The sequence below is a fragment of the Tupaia chinensis genome, unplaced genomic scaffold (assembly GCF_000334495.1).
Source record: "Tupaia chinensis unplaced genomic scaffold, TupChi_1.0 Scaffold138407_1, whole genome shotgun sequence".
NCBI classification, from domain to species: domain Eukaryota; kingdom Metazoa; phylum Chordata; class Mammalia; order Scandentia; family Tupaiidae; genus Tupaia; species Tupaia belangeri.
The window spans coordinates 4,004,138-4,025,212 of record NW_006198305.1 but is presented as its reverse complement, the minus strand read 5'-3'; the positions used below and the strand labels follow the sequence as shown (position 1 = coordinate 4,025,212).

The following is a 21,075-nucleotide window of genomic DNA, read 5'->3' as shown; positions in this document are numbered from 1 at the left end:
CTTCACTTCTGAATTCTAAAAAACTTTTAAGGAAGAGTTAACCCTTATCCTACTGAAATTATTTCTAAAGATTCAAAAGCAAAGAAACCTTCCAAATTCATTTTATGAAGCCTTCATCATCCTCATTCCCAAAACAGATAAGGATATGACAAAAAAGGAAAACTACAGACCAATATCATTGATGAATATAGATGCAAAAATTCTCAACAAGGTACTCGCAAATCGTATCCAACAACATATAACAAAGATTATTCATCACGAACTGGTAGGCTTTATCCCAGGGATGCAAGGGTGGTTCAATATACGCAAGACCATAAATGTAATACACCATATTAACAGAAAGAAAGATAAAAACCATGTGGTCATTTCAATTGATGTGGAGAAATCATTTGATAAAATACAACATCCTTTTATGATTAAGACCCTCAGTAAGAATGGTATAAAAGGGTCATTTCTCAACACAATAAAAGCCATCTATGAAAAACCTACAGCTAACATTATACTGAATGGGAAAATCTGAAAGCTTTTCTGCTAAAAGAGGGTACTAGGCAAAGCTGCCCACTTTTTCCACTGCTCTTTAATATAGTACTGGAAGTCTTAGCTAATGCAATCAGAGAAGAGAACAATATAAAAGGTATTTGAATAGGCAAAGAAGAGCTGAAAATATTTTTATTCGCAGATGACATGATGGTATACTTAGACGACCCAAAGGTCTCCATGAAAAAACTTCTTGAAGTAATAAGTGAATACAGTAAAGTGGCAGGATACAAAATCATCATCCAAAAATCTATAGCATTCCTATATATGAACAAGTTGAACGAAGTATTGCTGAAGAAAGGAATCCCTTTCACTGTAGCCAAAAGATGCATAAGATACCTAGGGATAAACCTGACTAAGAAAGTCAAAGACCTTTATAAAGAAAACTATGAAAATCTTAAAAAATATATTGAAAGTGACATAAAAAAATGGGAAGGACATCCCATGTTCCTGGATTGGAACAATTAACATAATCAAAATGGCAATTCTACACAAATTAATCTGCATATTTACTGCAATTCCAATAAAAATACCAGAAATACTCTTCACAGATCTAGAAAAGACAAACATAGAATTTGTCTGGAATCATAAAAGACTTTGTATTGCAAAAGCAATCTTGTGCAAGAAGAATGGAGTGGGAGGCATATCACTCCCTGATCCCAAGATATACTATAAAGCTGTGATCATCAAAACAGCATGGTATTGGCATAAAAACAGACATGTGGACCAATGGAATATAATAGAGACCCCAGAAATAACCCTCAAAGCTTACAGCCAACTGATTTTTGACAAAGGATATCAGTCAATCCACTAGGAAAAGGAAAACCTCTTTAGTAAATGGTGCTGGAAAAACTGGGTATCCACCTGCCAAAAGATGAAACTGAACCCCCATCTTTCATCATTAACAACAATCAACTCAAAATGGAACAAAGATCTGAACCTAAGACCTCAAACAATAAAACTACTGGTGAACAACGCTGGGGAAACTCTGGGAGACATTGGAGTAGGCAAAGACTTCTTAAATAAGACTCCCAAAGCACAGGTAATAATCCCTAAAATAGACAAGCAGAACTATATCAGACTAAGAAGTTTCTGCACAGCATAGGACACAGTAACAAGTGTGAATCGACAACCCTCAGAATGGGAAAATATTTTTTGTTAAATATGCCTCAGAGAAGGGACTGATAACGAGAATACATAGGAAACTCAAGTGCCTTTTATATATACCAACAATCCACACTCTATGGTAGGGAGTGAAATATTGGCGGACATAAAAGCAGTGAAAATACTTAATGAGGATAAGACAGTGTGGAATGGGGGAAGTGAAGAGAAGAGGATAGAGAAAGACAGCAAGAGAACAAATAGAGAAGCATGACATTAGTGGGACACAGATATGGTTTATTACCTGTTGATGATGATGTGTATAGTATTCTCAACTGGATTGGTCTGAGAAGTATTTCATATTGTGTAAAGTCTTTTTACAAACAAAATAAGAAATAGTGATTGATTGGTTAAAAACTAATTGGAATAATAATAATCATGATTGGGAAAAAACATTGAAAAGATATTGAATGATGAAGTGGTGATTTTAATGTCTCTGTATTGACTGGCATGCATTGCATTCCCTCTGGAAAAAGAAATGTAATACACTGTAAAGTTATATGTGATTCAATGTAATATAAACAAGATTATGATGATGATAAATAAATTAAAATAAAAAGTGAAAAAAAAAACAACAAAAAACAGTTTTATAGAACCTTGTCACCTATCTTAGACCTAATACTATAGATGAACATCCTCCTCTTTTTTCTAAAGGGACTGTCATATGCACACTGGTTCATGTTACATTGACTTGTCATACAAATGTAAAATATACAAAATTAAAACAGAAACAAAAACAAACACACAAAAACAATAAACCGCTGCATGGTTTACCATCACCAGCATCAAATTTCTGTGACAATATGCAGCAGAGAGAGAGCAACTAAATCAAAGACATTCAAGGAACTCATAGACAAACTATTGCCAAATATTTGGTCGTAAATGTCCACTATCAGTAGAGAAGCATGGGGAATATGCGGGCCTTTCTGTAGCAGTTTCTGCAATTTCTCTTTGTGATGTCTTATTGCCCATAAATCTAGCTAGACAGGATAAGTAATTTGTCATAAGTGAGAACACTGCTTTACTACATCAAATTGTCAGAAAATCCCTCTACCTCTTATGATCATGAGAAGAGGAGCCTGGAAGTAGTTCAATGGACTTTTTAGGAAGGATTCCAGTTCAATGCTTTGTCCTTCATGAAAAAAATCCTAGAAACTCAAGGTTACTGCAAATAGCTATCTCCTGTGTCAGACCTCTCTTGTGCCTTGACTCACATCTCAATCTAACTTTTTACTCCCATCATTGCTGCAGCAACCACTTGTGCACAGGGGTAATCCGGCAGCACCTTGCCTTAGCTGCACCTGGCATCTCTCATTTGCTGCCAGGAGCCTCCTGTGCCTGTTTTCTGAAAGTATGATAGGTACTGGTTCTCCTGTTCTGAGGCACATACAAACAGGGAAGTGCAGGGGAATTAACACCTCATAGTGTGATGTTTGGCCAACTAGGATCAACAGTTGGTGGATAAATATTCTCCTCTTCCCTCCTCTGGCAGGCAATTCTATGTGGCTTTCCAGAGGGTCCCAAGTGAGAGTATATCCCAGTTGTCAATAGTGGTAGGCAGCTCAATAATAAATTCTTCATTGGCCTTCCTTCTATTGCTGTTCCTAGTCTTCCTCTCTGTTCCTTGGGATAAATTACTGATGTGTAAATTGTTGCAAGCTCTACTTTCAAGGGGGAATCAATATTCTCTTTTCTATATGACCTTACATACTGGATTTATAGTAACAAAGCATAATTTAAAATATTCTTCAAAGCAAAATGTATTCTAATTATATAGGATATTACTTAGGTATCCATCCATATCAGAAGCTCTTCCAAAGTGTCTAAATCCATAAACAAATGGGAATGAGTTGATGACAAGACTTGAAGCTACATATTATAGACTGGGTTCCCCAGGAAGCAGAGTGCACTAGAGCTGGTCATGAAGAAAGTTTATGCCCTTGGAATGAACACCTGAAAAAAAAACAAAGAAAGACTCAAGGGATAGAAAAAGTCAATTTGCAATGCAGGTCTAACAATGGCCTTGCCTGACCCAGTGAGCAGCTCTGAAACTAAAATGGTTTATTTTAGTTACCACATTTTGGACCAAAATAATTCAGCTTTTCTCCATTTAAATCACTCAGTGCAAGCTGATCACATCAGAAAAGGATGGCCTTGGATGAGCACCTCTCTGCCCATGAGGCCATGTCTCAGGGGATAACATTGGAGCCTTCTGCTTAGTGCATTCTCAGAACTTGCACCAACAAGTCCTTCCCTAAAGGAAGGTATCCCCCCAGTAACCACTGAAGAAATGAAAAAAGTCAGCCTATTAAAGAGAAAATCACAAGAAACTGTTCCCAGATGTGCAGTGAGCTCTCATATGTAAGAGATACTGGGATTTGTCTTTCATGGATAGAACTAGGAACAATTGCTGAAACAGAAGATTTCATACTTTAAAAGTAAAGGAAGAACTAGTTAAAGACTAGGTGGGTTTAGTCAAGACCTTATGAAGGTGCAACACAGTCTGAATACAGAACAAATACAAGAGAGAATAATAAGTTCCCATCCGACTCTATGATTACAAGAGTCAGAGCTATGCTCATGATACAAAATTGTCACTTATGCATCATTCATAGGTAGCACCTTATAGACAAACATAAGTATTAAAGCTCTATTTGTCATGGTTACATGAGGAAATAAAGTTACTTAGTAATAGGAATCCTGGGTAGTGACTTCATTTATTTCCCAACTTCCACACATCCAACTTAGCATCTATTGTCTGTCTACCTACCTACCTATCTACTGTCTCTATTTATCCACTTATCTATTCTTTACTAATTCTGCAACAAATGAAACATTCTAAGTTTACCCAACTCTACAATAAAGCAACAAATCAATATTCCTCTTGTTAACAGACAACACAAATGGCTGTTTTAAGGCGGCTCAAAGTCAACACATCTAAAACCAAGCTCATCTTTCCTTTTTCCAAACCCCTCCCCAATCCATATCCCTTCTGTATTCCTTTATTTTGTTAACAGTGGGACAATTAACTCAAATATTCCAAGCCAAAAATGTTGGTGTTTGTTAGTTTTGAAGCCAAATATACTTGATTATAAATATGATTTTTCTCATTATGTCTTATTATGAGCATGGGCAATTTATAGAAACCTCTCTGTGCCTCATTTTTCTCAGCTGAAATATAGAGATAATACCTAGCTCATCAGGTTGTTTTGCAACAAGAGGGTTCTGATGGAGATAAAAGAGACTAGGAATTGGAAAAAGAACAAAAAGAAAGGCCATCAAAGATAACACCTATCTATCTATCTATCTATCTATCTATCTATCTATCTATCTATCTATCTATCTATCTATCTATTTATCTTCCAAGAGTCAGCCCTAAGTCCCTAGATGATAAAAGAAGCTCTTTCTCCATTCTCCTATGCTCCTCATACTGATTTTCTCTTGCCCTCATACCTTGTTCTGGTAATGCTAGAATAGGAACTAAAAACTCAGAGGCAACTTTCTGTCTATGTGGAAATGCATTTCAAATTCTAAACGCCCTAAATTTTGTACAACTGCTGGTAAACTGGTGATTGCTTGTACTTGAAACAGAACAAAAAGTCACTTGTAGGCAGGTATGGGGCTGCACCTATGGCTTCTAATACTCTCTCCAGGCCCCCACATTAAAGATCAAAGATTTCTGCCCGATCAAAACTCTCTCATCACTTCATATCAGTGTTCCTTCAGCCAGCAGGATCCTTTCTTTTTTCACCACCACAACCTAATTTTACCACAAGCTTTCATCAACTGAAATACACAAAGTCTTGATACTAGGTTTCCTTAACACAGATGCCTCCTGGACATCTCATTTATAATTCTCTGTATTCTTATTATCAAATCCAATATGCACTGTTTTTGCTTTTGAAGTTCTCATCACCCATAGTGGGACATCTATCAGTATGCTGGAGCCATATCATAATTCTATTCATTAAAAGAAGGACTTGGCCACTGAATGCCTGGATAGCTGGGTTTCTTTACAGACTACCACTCTTTCTACTCCCACCACATCCCCCACTTTCCCATTTCTCAAGAAGCTTGAGTTTCTTTAGTACCACTGAGTTTTAAAAAATAAAGTATTGTGGGATATAATAAAGCAGCAATACATAATTTCACTGTCCACAATCCTCTGATTATCTTTTATTAACTTATCTTCTTTTTAACCTTATATATTTATTCATGAGTGATAAAGATAGAGAGACAGTATCCCCAAGAGGGTCCTGATGACACTATACATCCCTAGCCCCCAGCCAGCCTTGGGTCCTGGGCATGCACATGCTCAGCATGCCCAGGGAGTCTCCAAATGTATACCTGTAACCTTTTGACATTCTCCCTAATTTATCATTTAAATGATTGGTTATTATTTCAAGTACCTTTGATGATCCTGAATTTGCTACCTCCTTGATAGAAAGTCTCCTTTGGCCTTTCCTTTTATTTTTAGGAGGAAAAAATGAATTGTTCCCAGGACTGCCAATCCAGAGTGTTAGTTAGCATTTACTGAATAACTTCTAAGCCAAAGCTTTCACAGACATCTCGATAAATCTTTAAACAACTTAGTGAGGCATATGAACCCCATTTTGCAGAAAGGAAAATCTAGGGCTCAGAGATCCTGAACTGCCTTGGGCATCATCATGAAGAGCCAGGCCCAACCTACCCTATCTCTGTGTGTCTGTTCAAGATCCCAGTTCTTCTTTCTTTTTTTTTTTTTTTTTGCTATGATTCCATGTTCACTTTTTTCCTATTTATTTATTTTTGACATTTTATTGATTCACAAAAAAATCTTAATTAATCGGGAACCAGCAGTTAGCGTAATGGCTATGTTGCTGGATTCCCACATAGTTGACCACGGTTCACCTCCCGGACCCGGTGGTTTAGAACTCACGCCAGGTGCGTGTGCGTGCATGTCCAAGATCCCAAGAGAAGAATGGAGGAGAAGGGATTACGGCGTGACCATACCCCCTGGGGGGTGATTTCTCGCTTTCTGTCTCTATGTCTCTCTCTGTCTGTCTGGCGAGCACACGCGCCCTATAGCGAAAATCTCTCAAAAAAAAAATCTTAATTAATCTAAAACTTTCAATAGCAAGTGCAGCTGATAGATACAAATTTGAGAACACATGTCTGACTTTAGGCATGAAACTCAGTGAGCTGAATGAGCATACTATAAAATAGCACCTAGTTGGGGCTATATAGCTTACTGCAGTTGTTAAATAAATACTTTCTTATTTTTAATGTATTTTTAATCTCAAGAAAAACCATTTTAGCTTTAATAAACCAAAATCAAAAAATGTTGAGAAAAATTTGCCTAAGACTTAAAGCCAGGAAAAAAGGTTAAGATTCTGTTCAAATAGTAGATAAATACTAAAAACTCAAAAAACAGATATGTACAAAGATAAAAGCTAGTAATAAGTGCACTGTAATTTTATTCTGACATATATTTTTTTCTCTCTTCATTCCCCCTTTTACCAAAGAGAGGCAAATACTAACTTATTTGCAAAAATAAATAGATAAGTAAATAAATAAATTTATTTTTGATTTGGTCTGATTTTGCACAGAACCCCATAAGAATACTAATTGATTTAACCAGTATTTCCCATTTCTGTCAAGATTACAGTTCTGAAGAGTGGGTGTTAGTAGTCCATTAGAATCAAATGATAAGAGGACGAGCCGGTGGTAGGGTGGTTAAGGCGCTGGGCACTCCCACATGGACGGCCATGGTTCAAGTCCTGGACCAGGTGGCTTGCTTTCTCTCTTTCTCTCTTTCTCTTTGGTCAAATTAAAATAATGAATGAATAAATACAATTAAATAAATAATTCTTAAAAAAAGAAGTATCACAAATGTTAGGAGTCATTCCCAAAAGAAGGATTCTGAACAAACAAAAAGATCTTTCTCAAGTTATGATTCTTAATTAGAAGACCTCAGCGTTGTTTCCCTGTTCTTGCCTTAGAAGTCTAGTCTTAAAAATATAATTCAAAATAATTCTATATTTTAAAAAAATGATTGTGTGTGGGACAGTCATGCCTAGTCTGCTTCAGAATGGTGTGCTGATTAAAAGGGAACCTCTAACTACTTGAAGTAGCACAATTTTTTGAGATGTTCCCTTTTATGACTTCAATAATTTCCTGCAAAGAAAAACCAAAAGTCAAAATTCAAGCCCAGGGTCTTATTCAGCTTTCATAGAACTAGTACAGAAACAACTATATAAACAAAATCACTTGCAGTGTCATGGTCAAAGTCCACATATAGTCTAAACTCATGAAAGATGAAGATCTATTTGATGACTACAGTAAGCTATATAGCCCCAGCTAGGCGCTACTTTATAGTATGTTCATTCTACTCACTGAGGTTTATGCCTAAAGTCAGACTTGTGTTCATGGGTATGTATATATCAGCTGCACTTGCTATTGAAAATATTAAATTAAGTTCTTTAGCAAATCAATAAAATAGGGAGAAGAGGCATAGAAAACCATGGATACCAGAGAAGTGTGGGAGGAGGATGGGACACTGCAGAGGGTGAGAGATAGGGAATTGAGGTTTGGGAATAAAAGCAAAATTATACGGGAAATAAGAAATGAAAAATTATTTGTTGACGATAACACGTATGTTGATGTGCTTGATTGAGCCAATCAATATACAGTGTATTCTGGATGGAAAATCTCATTGTGTATGCTGTAATGGTGTATAGTGAATAAATGTAAATAAATAAATTTAAATTAAAAAAAAAAGGCACAGAGGTCGAGTTCATGGGCTTCAGAGACTAGATGACTAAGGTTTAATCTGCCCATCCTCTACTTTTACTAGTTCTGTGGGCATGGACAGATTGGTTAATATCTTTACATTTCAAATTCTCTGTGTGTAAGATAAGGACAGTGAAAATACCTGATTCGTAGAGCTGTTTAAGGGATTAAATGAGATACCTGGACCATAAAATACCTAACACATGCTAAGCAGAAGATGGCTTCTATTATTGCCTTAGTGACTCATTTTTATCAGAAACTAATCAAGGCCCTAGTCCTAACTCATTTTGCAAAATAAATGACCTTTCAAAATTACTTAATCTGCTATGTCTTTTGCATCACTTAGGTTTATGTATTTGTCCTTTTGATGCTAAAACAAGTTATAGCACTCTGATAGAAGAATCTTCCTATTTAGGACCAGCTAGATGGCATGATGTGTTAAGGTGCTAGATCCTACATGGCCAAATGTGTGGTTTGAGTCCTGGACCCAGTGGCTTGGAAACACCAGGCATGTGTGTGTGCATGCCCAAAATCCCAAGAGGAGAATGGAAGAGACTGCATCATGAACATCCTCCCTGAGAGATGCCTTCTCATTCTCTCTCTCTCTCTCTCTCTCTCTCTCTCTTTCTGTCACTCTCCAGTGAATGAATGTGCCCTATAGAAAATCTTTAAAATAAATAATATTTTTAAACAGAGAAATCTTCCAGTTCAATGATGTCCTTAGAATATGTCTTAAAATAAAAATAAAAATTGATAACATAATGCTGTACAATATAGTATAATATAAATACAACATAATATAAAGTATAATACTGCTGTTAAATTCATTTTATAGAAGGGGGTAATGTGATAGCATGATGGAAAAAGACCAGTGATCTAGGAGTCAGAAGGAGGGGATTCCATACTCTTCTCAAGTGGGATGATCCAATAAGGACAGCACACTGAAAGTGTTTCACAGATGAAACTCATGATAATCTTAAATTTCCATTTCAGTTTAATCATTTAATTTTAATCACTAGTTTCTGCTGCAATGGATTATAACTTTCCTTTTATTTATTAGTTCATTCATTTATTTTTCCCTTAATCTCAAAAAGCATTTTTAAATGACAACTATGTACACAAAAATGAGGCATAGAATTTGTAACAAAAGGGAAGCACAAGGACGACCTATAGAAGGTCCAGAAAGAGAAGCATTGTATTTGGCTGAGTAGTGAGAAAAGACTTCCTGGGGAGGTGACATCTGAGTGGGTCCTTAAATAGTGTCTGACATGCTATCAGTCCTCAGTAAATATTAAGTAAGTAAATGTTATAGAAACGGTCAATGAATAAATTAAAAAGAAAAAAATAGCTAAAAATTACAGTTAGGAGCAATAAATTATAGTGTTTACAGGATAGTAGGGTGACTACAGATAGTAATTTATTTTCTAAATGATGGACATACTAATTATCCTGTTTTGATCACTATACAAGGTATTTGTCAAAATATCACTGCAGCCCACAAATATGTACGATTATTATGAGTCAGTTAAAAATAATTTTTTAAACAAATACTAAAATGGTAATTAAAAATATTTTAATAAGTGTTTTTAGTAAAAGGGATCAGCCTAGGGAATGCAAAGAGATAGAGAAGTAATAGCAAACACTTGAAACAGTCTTCTGGGCTTCTAGACCATAGGTTACTGTGGGGAAAGATATGACCAATACAGCATCTTCGATATGAAAGGCTTTGAATGCCAGATTTAAGAAATATTGGCTATTGTCTTACAGGAAATGTGAGGCCAATGACTGTTTAAAATAGAGGGTTGATAGAGGTACCCATCTATACTGAGGCCTACTCAAGGAATATTGGTGGGGCAGTGTTACAGAAAACAGATGGGAAAGGGAAAATACTGAAAGAAATATGATAAGATGGCATCTCTACTGCCCACATGATACCCTCCAAAGGATGAAGAAGACTAGGTCCAATACCCTGATCTGCCATGATTCTAGTACCCTTGTATCTATGCTTGGGGCTTAGGGATTTATTATAAAAATACCCAAATGAGAATTTACAGTATAAACTCTAAAATCTTCTGATGTAAACACTGAAAGAAAAAAGAAGAAAGTGCTACTTATAAATCTGGTTAGAATAAATTTGGAATGAAATATTGTAATTTTGCAAAGAGATGAGGCATGACTAAGGAAGAACATGCATTAACTGACCATAATTGCTGCTAAAAATTCACATGACATTAAATTAAGTTAGTTTAACCTTAAATTAAGAATCAAGAATGTGGATGGAATAATAATCTTCTTCATCCAGTCATTCATGCTTAATTTAACTAACAGTGTAACTATGACAGAACATTCACATGGCCACAATAGTCATCTTAGAACTTTACAAAGGTAGTTTTCTTAGCAGGGAGAAACACCATGCTAACCGCTTCCTAAGCTCCCTATTGGTTATTATTGTAAATAACCTAATTATCACAAAGCTCATAAATACTTCAAAAGACAAATTCAAAATTTCCTAACTCCGTATTTCTTTAGATATGATATCATTTCTACTGAAAGATTCATGTATAATCAAAACAACTAATAACAGGTAAGTCGATTACAGCATACTCATTCATTAAAATAATTTAATATGTTAAGAATTCTATTTCAAGGGCTATTTTGCCTGGTATTAAACAAAAATAGGATTTGACAATATCTAGAAAATATTATAACTAAGTAAAATTTTTCATAGAATAAAAATTAGTGAAGGAGGCCAGCCACAGTGACACAGTGGTAGTGCTTTGCAATGCTGAGGTTACACGGGAAGGTTTACAGCTTGAGATCTCCCTATACACAATGGGCATGGGTGCATATGTGTCCATGATCCTGCCTGGCTGAAGCTAGGGGTGGATTATGTCACCAAGACTGTGTTGGGGGCCAACAGGTGGCATGAAGGTTAAGGTGCTGGATTTCACATGGCCAACTACATGATTCAAGCCCCAGACCTGGCAGCTTGAAAAATCACACTGGATATGTGTGTGAGCATGCCCAAAATTCTGAGAGAAGGATGAAGGAGAAGGGATTGCAGCATGGCTCTTCCTTCCAGGGAAATTTCTCACTTTCCCTTTCTCTCCCTTTTTCTTTCTCCAGCAAGGACATGTGACTTTTAGCACAAACTAAACTGAATAAAAAAAAAAAAGAGAGAGAGAGAGAGGGAGACCCTTCTATGGGTGCCTGTTTTTCTCCTCTCTCTCCCTCTCTCATGGAAGAAAGAAAGAAAAATTTTTTTAAATACGGTGAAGGAAATGCAGCATCATGATAACAGAAACTGTCTTTAAGTTAATGTATTTCCAAGTAAAATTTTCACTATTCTTCAAGTGAATAGGTATTAAATTTACATTAAAGCCCAACTTAAACAACAAGTATAGACTTTTCACCAAGAACTGTTATTAACTGTAGAAAATGGTAGAGCTGCAACTGGGAATGCAAAGAGACTTTTGCAACCATAAAGGTTTAGTTTATGGGCCTATCACAGTGGGTAACACATGGATAGCACTCAATAAATAGTCAGTCAATGGATGAGGTATGGCGTGGCATAATAAGTCAATTTGAGCAATCCTTTTTTTAAAAAATTCAGTTGGTTAGCAGGATGCCAAGCAAACCACATAATTGGTTATAAAATGTTAATTTCTACCCAATTGTTGTCGCAGAACTGGTGCAGTGAAATCCTAAGCAAAATCCAGGTGTTCTTCATTAGTTACTTCTTGGCTCTAGAGTTATGCTAAAGTTTTCAAAACACGGACCCAGACAGTCTAGTGAAAGAACAATGCAGGAAGGTAAGCCTAGACTCCACTTAGAATTTGTACTGTACTGTGTTTGTTTTAATTTTTGAAGTAAATATTTCAATGTTCTAATAGCTTTCCTATCTTCTTAAACAGTCCATGTGTAACTTCTTGCATGCTCAAAGTCACTCTTAAGAATATTTAGTGAGATTCTCATACTCCAAATACTATGCTTTGTGAGTTGTGGGGTTTTTATCTTGTCCTGTATTACACTGTTTCCAAAATGTGCCTTGTGGCACATTTACATATTTTTCTCCCACACTCTTCTCTTCGGCTAGAATACTTCTCAATAAATTTCTTGTTCACCTATTAAATCCCTACTCATATTTCTCATCTTTTAGTGCCTACTTTTCATGACAGCCCCAGACATACTGATTTCTTTTGATATTACCTTGTTTTCCTTGAGTGCTGTATTAATTTATGCCCAAATTTAGTGGCTTAAAACAATAAACCTAGTTTTTGTGGATCAAGAATCTGGGAGGGACAAGCAGTTGGTGTAATGGCTACGTGGCTGGACTCCCATGTAGTCGACCTTGGTTCGAGACCGTGGTGGCTTAAACACATGCTGGGCATATGTGTGTGCATGCCCAAGATCTCGAGAGAAAAATGGAGGAGAAGGGATCATGGCGTGGCCATCCCCCCCTGGGGGGTGATTTCTCACTTTCTGTCTCTCTGTCTTTCTCTGTCTTTCTGGCGAGGGCAAGCGCCCTATAGCAAAAACCTCTCCAAAAAATAAAAAGAATCTGGGATTCATTTGGCTGGTTCGTTCTGGCTCAGGGCCTCTGATAAGATTGTGGTCACGACATTGGCCAGGATGACAATCAAATGAAGACTGGGTTAGAGCTGTTGATTTACTCTTTGGCTAGTTTGTGCTGGTTAGTAGTAGAAGGCCTCAGTTCCTTGCCATGTGGAATTATCCCATAGGGCTGCTTGAATATCTTCATAACATGACAGCTAACTTCTCCCAGAGTAAGTGATCTGGAGCAAGAGCAAGGAGGAAGTCATGATCCTGATCTTGGCCACCGCACACCATCACTTCTGTCATGTTAGATTTCTTAGAAGTAAGCCATTAAGTATTGCTCATCCAGAGGAAAAGGAAGTTCACTTCCATCATTTAAAAAGAATTTTTTAAAATTGTAGACATATTTAAAAACCACCATAATTGCTTTTATTGAATCATTATATTGTAATTATTTATTTAAAATTTTCATTTTCTGAAGGTTGTATTTCAGGGCATCCTTAAAGCATTTACTTTATGCTATGCAAAAGTGCAGGGCTCTGAGCAGTGAATATAGCAAGTTATAGAGGAATCATACTTTGATTCTTATCTTTCATGTAAATATGTGTCTGATTTTAGCGACCTCATTTAACCTCTGTGAACCTGGCTTTCTCACCTAAAAATGAGAATTGTAATAATCAGCTTTGTAGTCAGAATTAAGTGGGACCTTACAGGTGAGAGTATTCTAAAAACTAAAAAGTACCATATGCATAAGTAAGTACTGGGCCAGCCAGGATGCAGTGCCACAAGGCCTGCAGTGGTGCTACTGAATCTGAGTTCCAGAACTTACTGTCAGCTTTACTCTTTAGCCACCAGGTAAGAATCCTCTTATCTTCTCTCTTTGCTGTCCCAGAATATTTCCCCAGTTTGTAACATAGTGTCCCCATACATAGTAGACCTTCAAAAAGTATTTGTTACTATCAATGCTGACAGTTGCTTGGTTTTCTTTCACTTAGGGTAAAACAGGAACTCCTAGATAGCAATATTTCACAAACTACAATAGAACTGGACTAAGAAGTACAGGATAATGACTTGTTCAGAGTATGGATTCTAGGACAAGAAACGCTTGAGTTTTAATCCTAGCTCTGCCACTCAGAAACTTTGTGATCTATGTGATCACACTAAGCCTGTTTTTTAATCTGTTGATAATTTGATATAATTGTAGTGCAGATTAAAGGAAGCAGTCTATGCAAAGCACCTAGAATACTGCTTGTCACATAATAAGTATTGTATAAATGTATATTACCTTTCATTTTAGGGCTATTACTATTATTAAATAACTCCATCATTAATAAGGTCAAGACATTCAAGTTTGTAAGGCCCATTTTGGCATGCTAAGATGACTTGAGTCCAGGATAGAGTAAACTCTCCAATTTGCCTTGCCTACCTGGGTGGCTATCTATCTAAACAGACTGTCTGGCTTGAGCTATTTCCATTTGCTGTCTTTATGAGCCCAGAGGCATGCATAGCTATGAGCTCGGTTCAGAAATTTGAAAAATAAACAATGAAATGTCTCAAGCTTGCCACACATGTTTTTCTCCCTCCATGATTTAGGTTGGCTTGTTCTAAACCATAAAAAGTTTATAATAAGAGAGAGAAAAAAAAAGAATATATTTGCCAGCTCAAAACTCTTTAACCCCAACCCCAAAACTTTCCAGCTCAAGGTTAAGATGCGAACAAATGTTCCAACCAATATATTCATGAAAGATTTAATAATTACTTTGCTTATGAAAGTTTAAACAGCTGCTTAAGTTAGTAAAAAGTCTCCCACCCAGGCAGAATAACCTGCTGTACTCACTAGGAAGGATTTACAAATCATCAGACTGCATATTCAGATGAAAGGCAAAGCTGCATTTGCTGCACAGCCTCTAACTATTTAATTATGTATGGAATGAGTTTGTCCACCAGGTCAATCAGGTTTTGTTTATTCTTTTGACAAGGGTCTTGACGACATCAACATAAAAGCAGTTTCCAAAGTGATTGCTGAGGTTTTCAATAATTTATCTTTAAAAACACATATACATGAAATAGGCCATGCCTTTTTCCTTAGGTTATTTTACAACTTAACTCCATGAAAACAGAGTTCATTATCAAATGGATTAGAAAATTATAAAAAGTCACATCACGTTGCTTAAAAAAAGAATAACACTGCTCTTTGGGCTTTCATATGTACTACTTCCTCTGCTTGGAATATACTCCATCCCAACCCCATCGGTAAAAGCTTCAGTATGGTTAACACCTACTCATGTTACAGGAATAAACCTAATCTCTCCAGAAAGCCTTCATTGGCCTCCTTGGCTAAGGTGGTTGCCCTGAAATGAGCCCCTATAGAACCATGTAGCTGCCATATTATGGCACTTAACTGCCTTTTTTGGAGCTGCCTCTTTGGGAGCTGCTTCTTTAATTGCCTGAATCTACCGAACAATCTTAAGTGCCATAAGGGTAAAATCATTCCCTTAGCATTTGGTAAAGACTCAATACACTCCTATTGACTTAATGAACACATTCTCCTAGTCACCTAACAGACTGTACTTCCAGTCTGTATCCAACCTTCAATGACTCCTACCAAATTTATTTCCCAAACATTTCCTGAATCCTTTTCTTCAACACTATTTCAACTACCTCAGTTCAATCCTTATTTTTTCCTTGGGTAAATTTCTGTCTTTGGCTGAATGTATACAGTGGTCAAAATGAACTAAAATGCAAATCCACTGCTAACACCCTTCAGAGCTTCCGTGCTTCCTACAGGACAAAGCCACAGCCCTTCACACACCAAGCCAGACCCACTGTGCCTTGCCTCTGCCAGCGTTCCCCTCTTAGTTCTCAACTCCTTGTTTTTATATAAGCTCTCTTCTTTCCAGGATGGTTAATATTTATATTCAGAAAGGCAAAAAATAACCTTCTAATAAAATATGAGAAGGATTTACATTTTACAGGCTAGGTTTCTAACCATAGAGTTATATTGCCCACCTAATGCTATTGCTATAATCCTCGTACCTGCCACATAACAAACACTCTATATATGCATGGTGAATTAATAAAAGAGTAAGCCAAGAAAGAAAGAAAGAAAGAAAGAAAGAAAGAAAGAAAGAAAGAAAGAAAGAAAAGAGAGACTATAATAAAAAATACCAAAACATAACCTATTCAGTGGAGCTCATGCCTATATCTTACTGTTTATCAAAATGTGTTTCAAGTTAAAATATTCTGTGAAAAAAAAGTTCCATGATCAAAAGTTTGGAGAGTACTACAAATCTACCTTTCAAAGATTTCCAGTGCATGTCAGCACATTAAAGGTTTAAAAAGCCTGCCTAACTTTTTATTAATTTTTTAAAAAATTTTTAAAAAAATTATTTAATTAAGTCCACCTATCATTATTATTATTTTTTTAATTTGGCCAGAGAGAGAGAGAAAGGAAAAGAGAAAGCAAGCTGCCAGGTCCAGGACTCAAACTGCAGTTAGCCATGTGGGAGTCCAACGCCTTTAACCCCATGTCACCTGCCACCCCCCCACCCCCCATTTAACTTTTTAACTAGAAGAGTTCGTAACTATATTTGAGTACATAATTTTTTGAAAAGCAGCAGCCCTCTACTCGGTGAAATAGTGCTCCGCTCCAACATCAGCTTTAGAAAAGACTCTCAGTACACCTTGCTACCATCCAACAGTACACAGAGTGTACCACTAGTTTGATGATAAATTTCATCTCAAAGTGCATTTTTTATAGAGATAATGAGATTTGGAGGCTGGCAATAATCTTCAAGCTTTTCCAAAGTTCCTCATTTTATAGATGAAGAAGTAAGTAACACAAGGTCATCCAGTGCATTTGTGTCAAAATTAAAACCAGAACCAAAGCCTCACAGCACCCACCCAGTCGTCTTCCCATTATTTCACATCAGTGATTCCCAACTTGGAGTGACTTTTGTCTCAAGGAGGATATTGAGCAATGTATGGAGATATTTTTGATGGTCAAAACTATAGGAGGTTGGGGGTGGTAAGAAATGACACTAGTGATTACGGGCTAGGGACCCTGCTAAACAGCCAACAATGCACAGGACAGCTCCCCACACAGAGTTCTCTGGCCCAAAGAGTCAACCTGACCCACCTGTTGAGAAACCTGCCCCACACTAACAAACAGGATGTTCAGTTAAACAACTAGAGCTTTCGTTTTGATGTTTCTCACTACACTTCACGGTGTTCCATTTTTTTAATAATTATTTATTCAATTTTATTCATTTATTTTCATTTGACCAGAGAGAGAGAGAGAGAGAGAGAGAGAGAAAGTGAGAAAGCAAGCCACCAGGTCCAGGACTCGAACCATGGTCGGCCATGTGGGAATGTCCAGTGCCTTAACCACCATGCTGCCTGCTGGGTCGAGTGCTGCATTATTTTTGAAATAGCATGGGCATAATAAACAAAAATTGTTCTTTGAATCCATGAAAATATCTGCTATAGAAGAAAGGTATGTATTAAAAAATTAATTTTCCTCATTCAGGCTTTATGAAAATGGGTGTGGAATGTGTACTCATCCCCCCCCCCCAAAATACTTGTCATACATTCCCCTCAGGTTCATTTTTGAATATATTAACATTTTCTAAATATTGTATTTACTAAGTAAACCTCAGAATAAGACCTAGGAAATCACTCAGGATCAAAAGAAATGGGCCAGTCTCAAGAGTCAACATTAGAGAATCTGCTATCAGTTAGAGTCTCTCCTACAAGTGCAATAAAATCCTGATTTAAGATCAATTTACTCCCCAATAAGGTCAAACTGAGCACAACTCCCTTTGTGTGTGCGTTTATTTTTTAGTTTGTTGTTTAGTTTGTTTGTTAAAGTGGGTGTCCATCAACTGCTGAAGGGATAAAGAAATTGTAATACAGCCACACAGTAAAGCATTACCTAGCAATATAAAGGAATGACTGACATAATCTCTATTTTAATTGTGGTAGTAATTACTGTATACATTTTCAAAACTCATCAAATACACACTTAAATTTGGTAGGTTTACTTTTAGGTAAATAATCTCTAACCCCTCAAGCCTTAGACTAGCAACCTGGAGGTGGCAAAACTTTATGCTGGAACTATTGACTCCAGAACATCCCTGGTAAGAATTATACTTTCTAGGGAACCAGCAGTTTAGCGTAATGGCTATGTCGCTGGACTCCCACGTAGTCGACGCTGTTCGCGTCCTGGACCCAGTAGCTTAAAAGTCACGCTGGGCGGGTGTGCGTGCGTGCCCAAGATCCCGAGAGGAGAATAGAGGAGAAGGGATTGCGGCGTGACCATCCCCTCTGGGGGGTGATTTCTCGCTTTCTGTCTCTCTGTCTCTGTCTGTCTGTCTGGTGATCTAACGTGCCCTATAGTGAAAATCTCTCCAAAAAAAAAAAAAAGGATTATACTTTCTAAATTCTGACTACTCAATACATAGAATGTAGACTTATGGTTCTTCTGTTGTTATCAGTGTCCTAAAGGGCAAGGAATTGGACTTATTTATTTGATTTCCCAACATTCAACACCGTAGTTGCTTTCCATCTATCTGACTTTCTATACGATATGATTGAAATTCCACTTTTCCATTATCCTTCTAGCTACAGCCCCTGGGTTGATGGTGCTCAGGTCCTGGAAACAGGCAATTAGGAAAGAAAGAAGAGTCTTAAACCTAAAACCAGTCTTTATTAGAGCATGACACTTCATTCTGGGAGAAGTCCTGAGCCCCTACATGTGCAGCAAGCTTGTTTATTTATAATTAGCACCACGGCTGTTCACTTTTTCCTTTACCCATTGATGGCGTCAAACGAAATATAAGTCCAAAATTTCTGAATAATTTTAAGTTCTATTTTAAGAATTCCAGTAACTAGTAATAAAGGAGATTTGTACCTGAAACTTTCTAAACACCGTATGTGCATATTTTTGATGTCATTTAAATTAAACTTATATTCAATGAGTGCCTGTGATGTGCCAAATGCTGTATGAGGCTGATGTGTATTATCTAGTCTAGTCCTTGCAATAATTTGTTAGTTACATGGACCATCCTTTCTTTGTGAGTAAGCTCCCTTAGACTCAGAGGATAACTAACTTGCCTAAGCTATTTAACATTAAGTTAGTACTGAGATTGGATCTGCCTCTAAGACTATTTAAAAACAAACAAACATAAGCTCTGGAAATTGCATATTATCTGTGGTTTAAAGCTCATTTTAATATTCACAAGATTCTGGGTCAGAGTCACTTCTCAGCTACTAACCAGCTGTGTGGACCTTGGTAAAATAAGCTTCCCTCTGGGTTAATTTCCTTACCTGTAAAATGAAGAAAATAGATCCTCCATCACTGAGTTTTAAAAGGATTAACTGAGACAATTCACACAATAAGCACATATAAGTATTAGCTATTGGTAAGATCTCGCATGCCAATCTGGTTCCAAGTAGAATAAGTTCCAAATGTATTTGAATGTACACATAGCACTTTCAACTATTCAGAAGTTGAATTTCCACACCATGCATTCCATTTGCCCTTTCATTATTCCTGCCATCTGCAGTCACTGTAATAAAACTTTTGGTGGGGAAAAATACACACAAATCTTCTGCCTTTAACGAGTCTAGAAAGACTACCTCTGCAGACTTATGTTCTCACTTTCCCAAACTACCTCTAACAACTCACACTTGATCAGAACATGCTATTCCAGGACAGTCCATTCCCTCCTTCACTCACCTGCTCTGGATACTTGCTTCCAGTGATCTCTGCTACAGTGTTGAAGGAATCGGCATCTGGGTAAGTTTTTGCCCCCATCTTTAGCTGAATGACAATTTTGAGGCCATGAGAAGCCATTCTTGACATCATTTCTGCATCTTCCACTGTAATACAGGCTGTTGGGATCTTGGGCACACCATCTTGGTATTCTTGAATGCCTGTGTGAGGACTTGAGAAATTAAGTCAGTGTAAGGTTAACCTTGAAAGTAGAAATAGGCCAAAAGTGATTTTTAAAGCCCTTATATATTGACATTTGATGTTTGCTGATCTTTGTTTGCATATAAAGTATAAGAAGGGTGGACAATATTGGTTTATTTGTTTTTGGTGTGAATTTCATTTTAATTTTTGTTAAAAATAAGTTAGAAACTTAAATTTAATAGTCATCACAATGAAAACATTACATGATTTTCTTTGTGTGGATAATTTGGATTATCCTTTAAGGTTGCACAATTGCTATAAATTCTTTTTTTCTTTCTTTTTTTTTATTTCTTATTTATTTATTTATTTATTTATTTATTTGGTGAGATTTTCACTGTAGGGCACGTGCGCTCGCCAGACAGACAGAGAGAGACATAGAAACAGAAAGCGAGAAATCACCCCCCAGGGGGGATGGTCACGCCGCAATCCCTTCTCCTCCATTCTCCTCTCGGGATCTTGGGCACGCATGCACACGCGCCCAGCGTGAGTTTTAAGCCACCGGGTCCGGGACACGAACCGCGGTCGACTACGTGGGAGTCCAGCGACATAGCCATTACGCTAACTGCTGGTTCCCTTGCTATAAATTCTTAAGGACATTAACATTTGTGACCAAGAGATAAACACATCCACAAAAGGAGAGAAGAATACTCTAAAATCTGTCATGTCTGCAGACCAGAAGACCCACATGTCTGGGAAAAAACTGGCCCAGACACATTTAGCTCAATGACTGATGGAACACAGAGATCCAAATATATAGACCCACATTGATGGTAGAACACTATGCAAGAAAACTGTAGAATAATGTCTGGGAAAACATTTGTGTTCCCATGAAGAAAAATGTTTAATAAATTCAGATCTCTAGTTTCACTGCCACAAAAAAAAGAAAACTTACTATATTTTTAGCATTAAAGGAGAAACACTACTCCCAACTGGTCAGGTTTTCTTGCTAATTCCAAATGCTTCTTACATTACTAGAAATACTTTTAATTGAAGTTTGTATCAATCTACTGTTGACTCAAAGTCTGTATCTGCCAACAAAGTCTATCAAAATCATTTTCTTTTTTGGGGGGAAA

At 36.9% G+C, this 21,075-nt stretch overlaps 1 protein-coding gene across 3 annotated transcripts in view; it reads right to left on the bottom strand.

Annotated features, from left to right (window-relative positions):
- The window catches only part of CPQ (carboxypeptidase Q), a 580,759-nt gene that overhangs the window by 250,199 nt on the left and 309,485 nt on the right, over positions 1–21,075 (bottom strand). For all 3 annotated transcript variants that reach the window (XM_027765483.1, XM_006161308.3, XM_027765482.1), the window contains exon 4: positions 19,766–19,973. In XM_027765483.1, coding sequence (XP_027621284.1) covers positions 19,766–19,973 — 208 coding nt within the window. The remainder of the gene's footprint in view (positions 1–19,765; positions 19,974–21,075) is intronic.